At 40.2% G+C, this 15,099-nt stretch overlaps 1 protein-coding gene across 1 annotated transcript; it reads right to left on the bottom strand.

Annotated features, from left to right (window-relative positions):
* Positions 1 to 10,641: 10,641 nt before the first annotated feature.
* Positions 10,642 to 14,544, bottom strand: MRPL44 (mitochondrial ribosomal protein L44). The gene is made up of 4 exons (XM_069792158.1): positions 14,358 to 14,544; positions 13,520 to 13,988; positions 12,231 to 12,409; positions 10,642 to 10,968 (listed from the first exon to the last, which is right to left on the bottom strand). The coding sequence occupies exons 1-4, from the start codon at positions 14,516 to 14,518 to the stop codon at positions 10,797 to 10,799; spliced, it is 981 nt and encodes a 326-aa protein (XP_069648259.1). The 5' UTR covers positions 14,519 to 14,544; the 3' UTR covers positions 10,642 to 10,796.
* Between the last annotated feature and the right edge of the window lie 555 nt (positions 14,545 to 15,099).

Genomic DNA, 15,099 nt, shown 5'->3' with positions numbered 1-15,099 from the left:
ATATGCTCTATTAAAGATTCATTCAACTGACCATAAATTAGTGTGTCTGTGCCTGGCCTTATTTAAGCAGTAGCTTTTTGTTAATGAATAGATACATTTTAGTACGAGATCAAAACAAGAGAAAGTCATAGTAATGTTTATATAAATCATTATTGATTGTTGACAGTTATTTAAATCTAAAAAATTTAACTGCAGGAAATGGTTAAGTATGATTGAATTACAAAATTATTTTTATTTGAAATGCCATTTCCCTTTGACATTTCCGACCCACTGCTATGACATTAACATAGTAGAAAAGGTAAATGATCGATTGCCCTGCCTTTACCCGTAACAGCTGTTCATAGGAAACAGACCTCACAATAAAGAGAAAGGCACAGTCACACCAGCTTTTTTTTTTTTTTTTTGGTAATGCACAAGTTACTGGTCTTTGATTTATTATTTTTTTTGAAATGTCATGTTTTATTAGTGTGACATATATGTAATTCATTTTGAGTTATGTAAGGTAGGAAGTGATTTTCAGCCACCACAGCAATGAAAGTCTGAGATTCAAAGCAGAAGTGCTGGCTCTAAGGATGACATGGAGGTGGTTGAAGGTGTGAGGTGAGAGCCACAAAACGAAGAGCTAGCAGAAGAGTGGGAAGTATCAAAAAGACCAAAAAATATAGACTGAAAAAGCAATTCTTCTTTAGACTCCTTCCTCAACAGTTTATGACCTATCTACTATACCCTTCTTGATAGAACAACTTTTGCAGTTTCCAAGTGAGATAGACTGAAGCTGTGTAGAGCCAGGTATCAGGCATAAATAGCAAGACACATACTCACCTTGATGCAAAGTAAACTAGAATTTTCTTATCAATCTGAACAAACCAGATGGGTTTTAAGAAGAGGACCATAAAGGTATAGAATGCCTTTCCAAAGTTAACACAACAGATCAACATCAGAGGTGGTTAAAAAGCCTTAAGTATCTTTCCTCTTAGCTTGATATTTTGCTCTTGGTAATAATTGCTAAGAATGAAGGTTCCATTGTAAATGATAATTTAGATTAGCTTCTTGCAGTCATTAATTTTTCTGAATTGAGTGGAAATTTGAATTGAAATGAATTGATGACATCCTAAAGTTACTGTTGTTAAAAATATAGTTCCTTTTGTCTGAATTAAATCCATTACCTTGTAGTTCAGTTGAATCTACTTGAAGTTTTTCAATAGGAAGGACTGAGATTTCTTGGATGGACTCGCATATAGCACTAGTTATCCTGTACACCTAGCTCTCTTCAATTTTTCAAGTTAACTAAATAAACTATTAACATCTCTCTCATGGAAATACTCTCTTTAGGCTTTCTTCATCTTCTACTTTTGCTTTATTCTCAAAAAAATAAATAAAAGTATATCCCTTGATAAGATAAAAAATAAATACTGTTACTGAATTTTAGCTGTTCAGAAAGTTGTTCAGAAGAGTGAGCTGCTTCTGTGTTACCTAAATGGTGCTTACAGTTGTTAACTGAACACTCTGCTCTCCTGGATAGACTGGAAATACTAGGGGACCTTGTGAGCCTGTCTTGCCTAAGATTACAGTTGTTTTACTGCCTTAAGATTTACAAGTTCCTTCAGGCACCATGCTCAGTGAAGAAGAGATTTTTTTATTATTTTTTTCAGTGGGGGATTTTTGAGTGCAGGATTGTCCCAGCTCACAGTCTAATCCAGTCTGGTTCAACAGGAGTTTTTCATATCCAGGGATGACATTTCAGAAGATTGACTTGTTCCAAAGTTACAGGAGTTTTTCATTTTTTAATCTTGGTGAGAAATTTTGGTAGCTGAGGAGGCATTATTCTCTTCCTGCTTTCTAGCTTGGTCAGTGATGTTGAAATGTTATCAATATTTCAACCTTGCCCCTTTATTTGACACAGTTCTTGAATTTCCATCGTGTCTTAAGTGTATGGGATCATATTCCAGTTTGTAATCACAGACTAGGTAGTGGAAAGAACATGCCTATATACAGGTGCAGCGAAGGCAAAACATCTGCCATAGGAATATCTTGCACACGACGTGAGTGGGTTTTAAGTTCATCTTTACAGTACCTTTATTTTTAGGGTATGTGCCAATGTTTCTGTTACTGATTTTGATTTGTATTGTTTTATCATTATTCTAAAAGATCCTGTAGTTGAATGATGCTTTATAAACTGTACCACCAATCACAGGACTTTTTGTAAAATGACTGTTTCATGCATCCTTTCAGAAGAACATGCCAGAGGAGAGTGGAACCTTTTAAACTGAAAAGGGAGTATATTCATATTTGATCCTATAAACAGCAACAGAAGAATAATGGTAAGCCATATCCCCTTTTACATTTGCTGGAACTGCCCATGGGAATGTTAGCAATTCACAAGGCAGCATAGAGCCTATAGGTAGAAGAGAGAGGTTGGGGAACCAACACAGGAAAAGCGAGAAGGAAGGAAACAAATTACCTTAGGGGACAAAGAACTGAAGGACAGACCTCGATGCGTGGACTGACAGTTTAACTCTGTCTAACTTTTGGTTCTAAACTAGAAGAGTGCGAGACAGAATCTAAACAGATATCTAAACCACCACCAATTTCTGTAGTATTTGGCTACAAAAAGTACTAAACCAGGAAATGCTCTCCCAGCTCTCTGAACAGGAACAACTTAATTTTCACATTAAAGTTTATATAACATAACTTATTTCTTGACCTATGAATGAGATTTGTATTTAAAGCTGTGTATTTTCAAGTTCAACTCTTCAGCACCTTTTCGACTTGATGACGAGCATTTCCTGCCTATTTTCTGTAAAACTCCCATGGAAATGAAGAGAGGCCTTTGTTCCTTTCCACTAATGAATCTAAATTATTGATTAGTCATCTAATTTGTGGAAACTACTGTCAGTTAGTGCTGTCTTAGAACTACCTTAGATTTGGCAAAAAAGAATTACAGGTAATTTGACAAGCATCTTCAGTGAGGGAAACACAATATTAAAATAGACAGGAGAAGTAGTATTTTCAACCAGTGTTCTTTTATTTGCCCATGCTTTACAAAAATCACATATTGTCCTTCAGACTTCCCTAAAATTTTAATTCTTTTAATAAATATCACTTGAGGGCTGATTTGGGGAACACTAGAGTAGAATTAACAGTTCTGAGCAGGCACCCTTCAGTGCTCTTGGTAATCCTGAAGCAGTGTTTACAACTGGAATCTACACACAATAAACATGTCCAAAACTTTCTAATTTTCTAAGTCAGCATGAACACACAAAGAACAAAAAAGGTCAAAAAGGAAGGAAAAAGTGGGCTGAGTCTATGATGCCAAGACAAGCCACAAAATACCTTTCATGCACCCCATTATCTGAGACACTGCGATGGTAAGTCAGTGACTCCAAGACAGTAGTGTGTGAATCTTGCCTGATAAACAAAGAGTTCTGTACACTGCACTGAACAAATCAATGAATGTAACAAGTATCAGAATAACTAAAAATCATGGAAACATCCATTCGGATTTGAAGTGGGATGAAAAAGAACAGTATCTTAGAGTAAAGCAATGGAGACGGACATAACAAACTGGGGAAATTTGGGAAATAGAGCTTTCAGATGTCAGACATTCAAATGGAAGAATAAAGAAAATAAGCTATATAATGTGAATATGGGAAAGTTCTTCAGTCACTCCACTTCTGAAAGAAAATCTTTTAGAAGTGGACTACAAAAGGAAACCTGATCCTTCAAATTTAGTGTAACATTTCTCATTACTGTAATTTTAAAATCTGAAATACAGCCACCAAGATTTTTTCCATGAATCCCTGAGAATTTGTCTTGTCCAAACTGCAGAGAGAAGGGCTTTATGACTGGTATTATTTATAGGTTAAAAGTAAGAGCACTAACAAGATGCACAACAAACAAAAAATGCCCCAGAGAATGTAGCACAGGCTAGTGCAGTTGCAGTGAATAGATATGGATAATCCCTGGTAGCTGCAAATATCCTTTTAAGGGAGGTTTCCTGCAAGAGAAGCCTAATCTCAATCCACACATGGGAAGAATACTGCTAAAACTAGTAGCATTTTAGCACTTTCTCTCCATGTCATTTAGTTTAGAAGAACAAACCCTTAAATTGTTGTTTAGAATAATTAATTTAACAAGAAAAGTGAATCCCCTGACATTAAGGCCTCTGATACATTCTGCTGTACAGCAAGAGCACCTGCAGTTTCTTGCCTTGAAGTGACTGTTTTCAACATTGCAAGCCATAGTTGTAGATACAAACCGCTTAAAAAAATTTAAGATTTCTTTCGAGAACTCATTCTTTGGTTAAGTGGCAATGATGGCCATGTCTCTTTGAAACAATGTGTGTGAATTTCAATTGAGAATGGAGATTTCGAAAGTATTTGCCAATTAGAAAAGCTCTTTCTTAACCAAGAGGAAAACCAAAAAACCCAGAAACAAATAAACAATTAAGGCATGGTGGGCATAGTAATATTCCACATACTGTGTTTTGGCAACTGGAGACAAATAAGTGTTCAGAATATTATTGCAGCCTGGCTAGAACAAAACCTTGTTTTGGTTTGTTTTTTCAGTTTGGTTTGTGGACAAGGGAGTTAATGGAAGACAACGCATAAATACTCCGGAACTGCACAGTGAATGAAAAATTTGGGATAATGTTTGCTCAGAGCAATACCCTCCTAGTTATTAAAGAGCAGCATCTTACTGACATAAACACAGGAGTGTGAGAAATACAGCCCCCCATGTGCAAGAGATTTTTAAACAAATGAAGAAAACTAAACCAAGTTCCTCCAGACTACCACGGATGAGGAAAATTGGCAGGGAAAAGGAAGCTGGCAGCTAATAAATCATCACAATATGGAAACAAAAGTATTACAGAAGCTATTAGGTAAGCATAGTATTTCTTACAACTTACGACTTTTAATCAAGTCTCTTGTAACTGTTAGAATTTCTGACACAGTATAATTTCCTTAGAGCTCTCTACATTTACCCTGACTTCCCTAAATTATCAAGAACCACTTTATGAATACATAGAGGGTTTTGCATCCTGCTCTTCTTTGTGTGGGGTTGTTTCAGACCTCAGTACTTTACCACTTCAGGTCCAGCTTTCCAATTTTTCAGGCTCAATGTGTTCATAGCCAGCTTAGAAATATTGCTCTGATGCCAGAACTACCCTTCAGCTTATTTTTCCCTCCCTGCGTGTACCTTTGTGCACACAGATAACTGCCCAACTGAAATGTCAACACGTGCAGGCAAGAGATACAGGAGGTGCGTGCCCGGCTGTGCTGATTAGCTACCAGCTGCCATTCAGTGCTGCGCAGTGGGCTCTGGGTCCAGGCCACAGCTTTGGTAATTCAGAGTTAGGATGGTGAGTGTAATAATTCAAAAATAAAACAATTTAAGCAAAGTAATGATTAACAGAGAAAGGTTTCATAGTAATTAATCAAGAGTTTCGTTGTCACTGACCTAGACATTTGCCAGGGTACGCTCTTGTTTTACACTCCTACTCTTTCCATCATTGACAGAGATCACTATACAAACCCACCTGTCAAAGGGGTTAATCCTTTCTATTTCATCTTCCTTATAAACTGAGTTCCTAACAGTCAATGGATTTTCAGAGTATTGTCTCCAATCTCAGCTTTGCTCTGAAGTACCATGTGTTTTCTTTCTTTGCTAGAGCCTCTTAGCACTGCCAGGCAATGGCCACAACTGCCCTCGGTCCTCTCTACAGCTGATTTCAATCCCCTTGGATAATGAAATCCAAATAACCATTTGTCAATGTGAACTCATTGGAATGACATCTTCATGATAAAAGGATGTATTGTTATACTTCAAAAATTGAAATGATGCTGAAGTATGAAAAGCATTCATTGCAGGTTTCAAAAAGAATCTGCTAAGAGATAATTCATCAGTGGATACTGTCATTAGCACAAAATCCCTTCTGCAATAGGGGGAATTTTTGTCTAGCGGAAAACTTTGAAGCTTATTCCGAATTTTACCTTTGTTGTTGTTGTTTTGTTTTTGTCTAGTCCCTGATGTTTTGGTTACCAGGAAATGATTAGTACTCCAGCCAAGAAAAAATGTTCAAACTTGTTATTTTTGAATTGCCTGGGTTTATCTCTTCTGAGGTAATGAGATAAACACAATTCAATCTGATCCGTGATCATCTCTTAAACACTTGATCTTACAGCCAAGCTTGCAGTAGGCAATTGAAATAACAAATGAAGAACTGACAAGTTCAACAAGAATCTTTCAAGGAAATAAACCATGAAATAAAAACCATGAAACAAGCACAGCTGGCACGGATGGGCAGAAACATTACACTTGTTACACAAAAATAGAAAGGGATGATAACATTTACCTTCTCCCTAGAGCTACCCTTTTCCCAAAGAAGACCAGCCCCAGTTTTTAGGTGCACCATGAAGAGCTGTATTGCAGTATGCCCCGTGATTTAAAGAATCACCGACAGCCTTCAATACTCTGATTCTGTCATGCAGATCAACTGTGTTTCCACTATGCAACTTTGCACTGTGACAGGGGCTATTTACTGACCAACTGGTGACCATTTAATCTTCCTAATTTACCAACAATTTCTTAGATGAGCTGAAATGGTAAACACACAAAACTAGTGCCATTAGATCAGTGGAATCAAATTGAAAAGACAAAACCAATCCATCCTTAGATATTTGCTTCTCTACACTAAATGCATCCCTTAATATTAAACATCAAAGCTCAGATGTAAGAGAAACCAAATAGTTTAGAGCCTGTTTAAAGTTTACCACAGCACTCAGTAAAGGACAAGGAAAAAGTAGGGCTCTTCTAATGTTTCTGTACTGCACCATCCCTCTCCCCCTGCCCTGCAAAAAGAATGACAACACATCTTTTGATGTTTTGAATTCTTCATGGCTTTTTATAGCAACATAACACCAGAGCCGCTTATTTATATTTTTGATTTATCATAAAACCCAAGAGTTTGGTATAAGAAATTTCAATAAAAGCTTTAACTTTTCACCAGCAATTTCAAACTCCGAATTAACATGGAGATAATTGTAAAGTGATTGTATTTTAATCTCCTGCCTTTAAGTCACAGCAACGGTTAACGCAAGAATTATTCCTGGACTTTTTTTCTTTTTTTAAGAGAAAATTATAGCAAAATATCTGGCTATTGTAACCAGAAGAACCTGCAGTTGATAACAGGCAGATAATACAGTGTTCAGTCATATTACTGAACAGCTCGAGACACAGGAGCAAAAGCACTTGCTGAGAACAGAATTAACTTAATAAAACTGCATGAAAGCATATTAAGAAGTTTTTCTCCAGATACTTAGCTGGGACCAATACAGTAGAACTTCTCTTACCTTTCTCAAAATAAAATCACTTTTAAAACACTTTCAAGAAAAAGACAAAGGATCTAGATGACAGGAACAGAGTAATCAAAGACTATTCACACATCGAGTTTAACATTTGGAGTAAACCCAAGTCTAGACCAAAATCAATTGCAAAACTGTCATTGCTTTTAATGGATTAACAACTAGTAGTCCAATTAGTGCTCAGGGAGGCTGTGGATGCCCCATCCCTGGCAGTGTTCAAGGCCAGGTGGGACGGGGCTTTCAGCAGCCTGGTCTGGTGGAAGGTGTCCCTGCCCATGGCAGCGGGGTTGGAGCTAGATGATCTTTCAGGTCCCTTCCAACCCAAACTACTCTATGATTCTATGATTTATCTCATAATTTGACTTATACCTCTGTCTAAGCATATTAGCATACTTATGTGAATTAATACAAAGATCAAGAAGGAAAAGCAAGCTAAAAAAAAGGGTTAGCATATAGTACTGTATTTTTGTCAAAACTTAGCTGTTAGTACACACATGACATCATATTTTAAGTTAGTGTAGAAATAGTTGTTTGTGTTCTGGTTTACCAACTATAATTTTCACTTAACAAAAAAATCTTGATTATGAGATAAGGTTTGAATGAGTTAAAAGAAGGATAAATGCAAATACCGTGACAGAAATATCTGCATCTGCAGATAAGGTTGAAAAGTAGCATACGGAAAAGCATAATCAAAGTTGACTCTTGAGATTATGTTAGCCTATTCTAAAATTCCATAAATGCTAAAGAACATATCCTTTTCTACTGTTTACAAATATAATATTCATAACAATAATTGATGAGTTGTTCATTGGGTTGCAAGAATAAACTGTCCTGATTCCTTTCTGTCAGTCAATTATTGACACACTGCTTGATCTTTTGCCTTCTCTGAAAGACAAATAAAATGCGATTTAAGAAAGGAACAACCACTGGGAGATGTAAATGCACTTGTACACAGCAACTGGGTCTGCTGTTTTCACCAGACTTTGTAGATACTGATTTCTGTAACTCTAAGCAATCTTTTAATGCCACTTAAATATTGTTTATGGCTACCAATTCAGGGAAAAAAAAGAAAGAAAGAAAGAAAGAAGTTATTGATCTGAATATGTAAATGATCCCACTACTACAAATGTAAATCCTTTAATATATGCTTGAGTGCCAGAAATGAAAGAACAGATGCCATATAAAATGCTTTTCTGATCTTTGGAAGCTTGAATATAGGACATGTTTTCTTATAAAAACTCCTTTTTCACTCACACCTCTATAAAAACCTAGTCCTTTCTTTCCATGTTCCCAAACTGTCTTTCTGTTTGCCTTCAAGACATTCCATACATGTACTACACAATAAATTGATTTATCTTGCATTACTCAGTTTTTTTCCAGCACACTATTCAGTAGTCCACTTCTCCTAGGACTTATGGCCATATTCCAAACTGTAAAGCCACGGTAAGCAGATCTTAAATATTCTTCTACAGCAAACTGCCAGAAAATTGCTTTTTTCTCTCTCTCAAAATACATGTATGTGTATATAAAAAATAGTAGGTAGACCAAACTTTGGATACAAAAAAATCCCACCTTCGCTATTGTCCTTTTAAAATAGGTAAAGGTAAGAGAAATACCTCATCTGGAAACTAAAAATAGCATAAGCAATTTCTATCCTCTTTTCAGATTTTGCTATTATTCCCCTGGAGTATAGTGACCTTATTGGCTTTGCTTATATAAGTGATAATAGATTACCTATCTGGAATTTTTAACACAAGCAATTTTATGCACATTTTATGCTAGACTGATCTTTCTGCTCTCCTTTTCATATTCAAGCTTTCACACATGTCATCTCCCATGCCAGCATGCAGAAGAAAGGTTTCGCTGCTATCCAACCACATAAGCGTTTTATACCCGCTTAAGATGCAGGTCACACCAAATACTGAAGACACACATGAATCGCAGACAACCAGTTCTTTTGCTTGAATACACCAATAAATCTGTTTCCATCGAGTAGACCAGAGTCAGAACTCATTCTCACACCAGGGGCAGCAGGGAACGCGCCACCCGCGCTGTGCCACGGATCTGCTTAGCTGCCAGCGACTTAGCTGCCAGCGACTGCAGCCCGCGACCCTTCGCTGCTAAGTGTCCTTCACATAAATCCATCCTGGGGGCCGAAGGCAATGGATCTATGTTGTTACAGACCATAACATCAAACCTGTCTGAATGGCCACCTGCATATTTTTCTTCCCTGATTAGTGAAGGTACATTCACCTGTTGTCTTTTCTTACAACAGGTGCTCACAATTGGACGAGGCAGGAAACACTTCTTTAACCACTGTCGTACATTCAGCTTCTTCCTTTCTTCCTTTGAGGGCTCAGTCCCAGTTTGTAATAGATTCTCACTCAACTTTAAAGGAAATTATTCCAAAAGAGTCACGGTCCTCATGCATCTGTTGTCTTCTGGTACACATACTGAGTTTCTATGACATTTAATAGGAACATCACACAGGTACCTTAGTTATTCCTAAGTGATTCTCCCTTTACTGGGAGTTACATTAGAACAGCTATGGATGGTGTGAACAAAACACAGATTTCACTGAATCGAATTCTTCAGTCACGTGACCGCTGAAATTAAGTGGTCAGAAGACAGGAGAAAAATGAAGTGCCAGGACTAAACAGGAAAATTACCAAAAAGAGAAAAAAAACAGAAAAAAAGAAGAGAAGGCTGTAGCTTATCTAACAGCCTATCATTAAATCATGTTCTCTGGTTTCTTTGGGTTCAGGCCTTCATGATCCTTATTTTCACTTATTTCTAGTTTTGCAATAGAGAAATTTTTGCAAATTTTAAAATTAAAAATACACCCTCTTTCAGAGCATGCTCCAGCAATAGAAACCAATGTGTATGGCAAATAAAATCTGTATGCAAGCAGCAAGACCTCAGAAGTGCCATTTCCACTTTTTTTTTTTTAAAATTGGATCACCAACAGCATCAGTATCATCGACATTACAATTGATGTTTTCACAGGGTGAAGGACAAATGAATCCAGATGCAATCCAGAGACTGATGTTGCACATGTAATTCAACTCACCTTATTAGCAATACCCTCAAAACAATCCCCAAGGAAGCATTGATGAAACCTTTTTCTATACAGTGAGATTTTGTCACACGTTATTAAATATCATTAAAAACAGTCTCCTGTGATGTACAGAGAAACTTCTCAGCCAAAAGGCAAAAATCAGAGTAAGGGTACTTTTGTTATGTTTAGGAAAATGAGGAAATATTAAACATCGTGCAAAAAGAAAAGACTATTTATTTTAATAACATATTTGATTTGAAAGTTTCGAGCACTGAAGATCAGAAAACAAAACTGGATTTTGCTTTCCTAAATACATCTATATTCATCATGGAAGCCATTAATTCTTAAGAGAAACCAGAAATGTCTTTTAACATCTAGTTACTGCCGACAGCCTTTTCAGCTGCCAATCCCTGTTTGGGTTTCGAGTAATCCCAAGGTCTCCTGTTCTCTGTATACCCATACAGCTTCCGCAGTGCCACACGGGCAGCTTCTTCCTCTGCAGCAAGCAGTGTTTCACCAGGACCTTCAGCTATAATCTTCTTATCGCTTGGGAAAAAAAAAATAAAAAATTGAAGCATTTTCATCATGAAATCCTGAGCACTACTGTCTATCATGAATAAGGGCCGCTAGATTATTTTTTTCTGCAATGTCTGTGAACACTGAAGGTAATTTCTACATACACACAAATGTAAACATTTCCGTTGGTCTTTCCTGCAAAGATAAGTGATTGTATATTCAACAATGGAAACTCAAATCAGGAATGTGTCCATTTCCTGGAAGAGCACTACTCTGTTCATTTAGATTCCTAACACATCAATGATTCTTTAAAGTGTTCAATTTGTTAGCCCTGCTAAAAACATGCAAATACGTTACTCCGGTTAGCTTAAACAAAGAAGTAAAATGCTTCTGTCTTTTCTCCTCGCCTGGTAAGAAAGCATTTTAAAACTTCTTCAAAAGGATTCACAGAGAAGTTCTCTATGTTATGAAGTATGTACTCAGCTCTGTTTAACAAACATCTATGGACACTGAATAGGAAGAGTTTGTGAAGGGACACCAGGGATTCCAGAAGAAAAATAATCAAAGTTCCTTTCTTTTATATAAGATAATAAATCCTAGAAGGCACGTAAACCAAAGCATGATAAATCAGAACAAGTTAAGGCAATCTTCCCATGCGTTTATCTGCAGCTCATTTAGCAAGCAACAATGATGTGGGTTTTGGTGGTAGAAGGTCCTGTCCTGCTCCAGAGAAGTGATGTTACTTACCCCTGGGCAAGAGACCAGGACAAGCGCTGACCACCCCCGAGACAAGTGCACCAGGGATGATTGGCACTTCCTAAGTCTTGTCTGGATACAGACAGTCTTCTTGCCTAGTTTACAGTGCCCGTGATTTGAAAACTAAAAAGCTTCTCTGGAATACAAAATAAGTTTCTCTTCAATCCCACCTCCCTTGATGTATAAGTCTCTTTGCCTTTCCCTAAGCCCTGGATGCAGTTGTGGTCCCTCCAAAGCCATTCAGTTATGTTATTCGCAAAGTTCCTATGTCAGGTCACCTAGAACATACACCCAGACTCTTTCGTACACCCAATTTAGACTCTGAAGCCCTTTAGTCAGAGACTGTCTTTTTATGCATCATTACAGCAAACTATGGCCAACGCTTAAATGGCTGATTTTATATGGAAGTCACTATAAGGTTTCTTTTCTGTAATAATTTGACCAAAAAGCACAAGTAGAAAAGCAAAAGACCATCTTCCCTCCTCCCCCCTCCCCTAGCTTAAATCCATTTCACTTTAAATTAGTACTTTACTAACCAGTACAACCCAACAAAGTACAGCGGCAGAACTGTGCTGACTCCCAACTGCCTGGTAATTCTTGGTTCCGGGGAAGAGATATTCCTCTTGGTCAGTTCTTCCACTAGTAAGCCCATAGGATTTACAACTTCCCAGATCTCAAACAGGTCTTTTCCAATCAGCTGGGGAATAAAAAAATCCTAAACAAAAATATTTAGAAGTTACAATTAATGGGAAACGTAATGAAGGCTCTAGCTTCTGGTTTCTCCTAATAAAAATACAGTATGAAGAGGCATTAATACAGTTGACAATAAATTGCTGAAATGAATGATGAAACTGCCTCAGTGCTCCATCACAGCTAAGCACAGCTAACCTGTGTTGCTACGCTCGGCAGCTCTGGTTCTGATTTAGCTACTGACAGGGTGCACGCCTTGGGCAAAGTCAACCGCCCGGACCTAAAGAAGGAACAGCACCAGCCTGAGAAAGGAGTTATAACAACATTTTTGCACAGCTCTGAGCACAAGGTACGCAACTCAGTGCTGCTTCTGTGCAAGAAGTCGTACATCAGAAGAGTTCTGCAAAGATTGAAGGGAACGTGCAAACCCACGAGACTTTCACCTGTTTGGATCACTCTCTTGCCTGTTAACTGGTACTTGCTCTTACAGAGACCTCTCAATGGTCTTGTATTAGAAATAAGATTTTAACAAACATTTCTCCGTTGCAAAACCAGAAATAAGTGAAAAGGAGGACTGAAAGGACAGTAGCTGCTAAAACTACTTTGTTACACTGCATTTTAGTTGAACATTTTTGTATGAAACATCTTTAGGTGCTTGCACTCCTCCATGCAAAACCTGTGAACTCAGCCCCTGCTTTATATAATTTTTTTTTTAAATTGAAGATATATGTGGCCTTACATTGAATAATTTCATTATCTGATAGTATAGTGCGTGGAATATAACACTTTCCCTTAGCAAGTGTCAGCAAATACTACTATATCACCATTTTAAACCAGAAATACATGATTTTATGTACTTGACCAGCCTGTGCTTCCTACAGAAAAAGAAAAACCAAACCGAACCAAACAAAAAACCCACAACCCCAAACCCCTGACCACCACCGCCACCCAATAAATCTTATTGTTAAATTGTCTTGTTACAGGTATTGTCCAACTTCTGCCAATCTCCTTGGATCTCTGGCCATCAAGGTACAAGACAATATTTAATTTTTTGCCTTTTTTTCCTCCTGTAACTTCTGAGACCCTTAGATGTTACTGTTGTCAGTACAAAAATATATGTTAAGTAATGACTTACCCTGACAAAGAGCCCCGTTTTCTCAGGCCCACTGCTATTGAGCAAGGCTCCTATGACAGCAAAGAACGTCCTCTGTAGCACATTTGGTGGGACGGGAAACTCTTTGCAAAGCGTCAGGTCCTGTATAGACAGGTTTTGAGCCACATAAGAAACAAGTTCCTGACTGGTAAGAAAATCAACAAGTGCTCCTATCCCCTTTGCAGGTAAATCAGGGTAGGCACCTTCAAAGCTCTGTGTCAGGTAAGAACGTGAAAAAGACATCCCTTGTTCAGCAAGTTTACTATTATCTTGTAGATTAAGAGCAGCCGTTTCTTTGTCCAGCCCAAGTTCTCGGCGTCTCGCCTCTTCGCTTTGAATATAAGAAGAATTAACAAATGCAGTCTTGAGGAGATCCAAAGAAAAATTTTCATGCAGCCGGTGGCTGAAAGCTTGTATCTCTGCATGGTAATCCCAGTTGGGCTTCTCTGATCTACCGACATAGAAAAGAACACAAATTCAGAAACAGAACAAGAGGTTACCCATATTGCGAGCATGATGTCTGTCAGGCGACCGAAAGGAGATGAAAAACTGAATAGTTTTTGAAGATCGAACCCTGTGTTTAAAACCCCCAGCGTCAAACGCGGTCGGTCCGCCCGTCGCCACCGGCCCGCCACAGGACGGGCCCCCGGCCGCCTTCAAAACCGGGGCTACGCTGACCCGCGCAGCTCAAAACACTCTGCCCCAAAGCGTGCCGAGAAGGTGCCTGAACGCTTCGGCTTCACCTATTTCTCAGCCTGCTGCGCTCCCTTCCCCCGAGCCCCGCCGCCCGCCCTCTCCTGACGGCCGGGCCGGCTCTCACCGCCGCTGGGGGGGGGCCTCCAGCCGCTGCTGCTCCAGGTAGGCGCGGAGCCACCGCTTCTTCTCGTGGCGCGGCGCAGTGCTGAGCGCCACCCGCCCGGCCCCGGCCCCGGCCCCGGCCAGCAGCCGCCGCGACGCCCGCAAGAGGAGCCTGGCGGCCATGGCGGCGGGTGCAAGGGGAGGGAAGATCGCTCCTCCGACCCCGTCCCCTCCGGGAAACGTCGCCCCTCCCCGCTAGTTCCGGGCAGACGCGTTCCTGGCCGGGAGCGCACCGCGCGCACCACCGGCGGCGGAAACGGCCCTGGCGACTACAGCTCCCGGCGGGCCGTGCGCCGCGCTGCACGCCGGGAGCGGCCGCCGCGGCGCCGCCGCCGAGAGGCGGGACCGGCAGCCGTCCCCGCCGCCGCCGCCAGAGCCCCCGGCCCCGGCCGGGATCGGTGACGGGAGCGGGGCAGCCGCAGCGCTGGGGCTCCGCGTCCCGGCTCGGGCCCGTCGGGGCATTTCGGGCGGGGAGCGGGGGGCGGCGGCTCCAGTCCGCGACCGGCAGGCCGGGCTCGGGGCCCCCGGGAAGCCTCGAGCAAAGCCGCGTTTTGATTTACGAGCTCGCAGCTCCTGCAGGCGCGGCGAGTCGCAGAGCAGCGTCGCCCGCTGACGGGGCGCAAGGCCGGCGGTGTCCGGCCTCCCCCTGCCCGGCGACGGCGAGCGGTGGAAGTTTCACCTGCCGCGGTGGGACCTGCGCCGGC

The sequence above is a fragment of the Haliaeetus albicilla genome, chromosome 9, assembly GCF_947461875.1.
Source record: "Haliaeetus albicilla chromosome 9, bHalAlb1.1, whole genome shotgun sequence".
Classification (NCBI taxonomy): domain Eukaryota; kingdom Metazoa; phylum Chordata; class Aves; order Accipitriformes; family Accipitridae; genus Haliaeetus; species Haliaeetus albicilla.
This window is presented reverse-complemented; position numbering and strand designations above follow the sequence as displayed.

Bases quoted from the DNA above. Each gene is read 5' to 3' on its own strand.
- MRPL44 (XM_069792158.1), bottom strand. From the start codon at position 14,518: ATGGCCGCCAGGCTCCTCTTGCGGGCGTCGCGGCGGCTGCTGGCCGGG. The intron at 13,989-14,357 runs GTGAGAGCCGGC...CTATGTCGGTAG, and splicing joins GAGGCCCCCCCCCAGCGGCG to ATCAGAGAAGCCCAACTGGG. The intron at 12,410-13,519 runs GTAAGTCATTAC...ATTTTTGTTTAG, and splicing joins AAACGGGGCTCTTTGTCAGG to GATTTTTTTATTCCCCAGCT.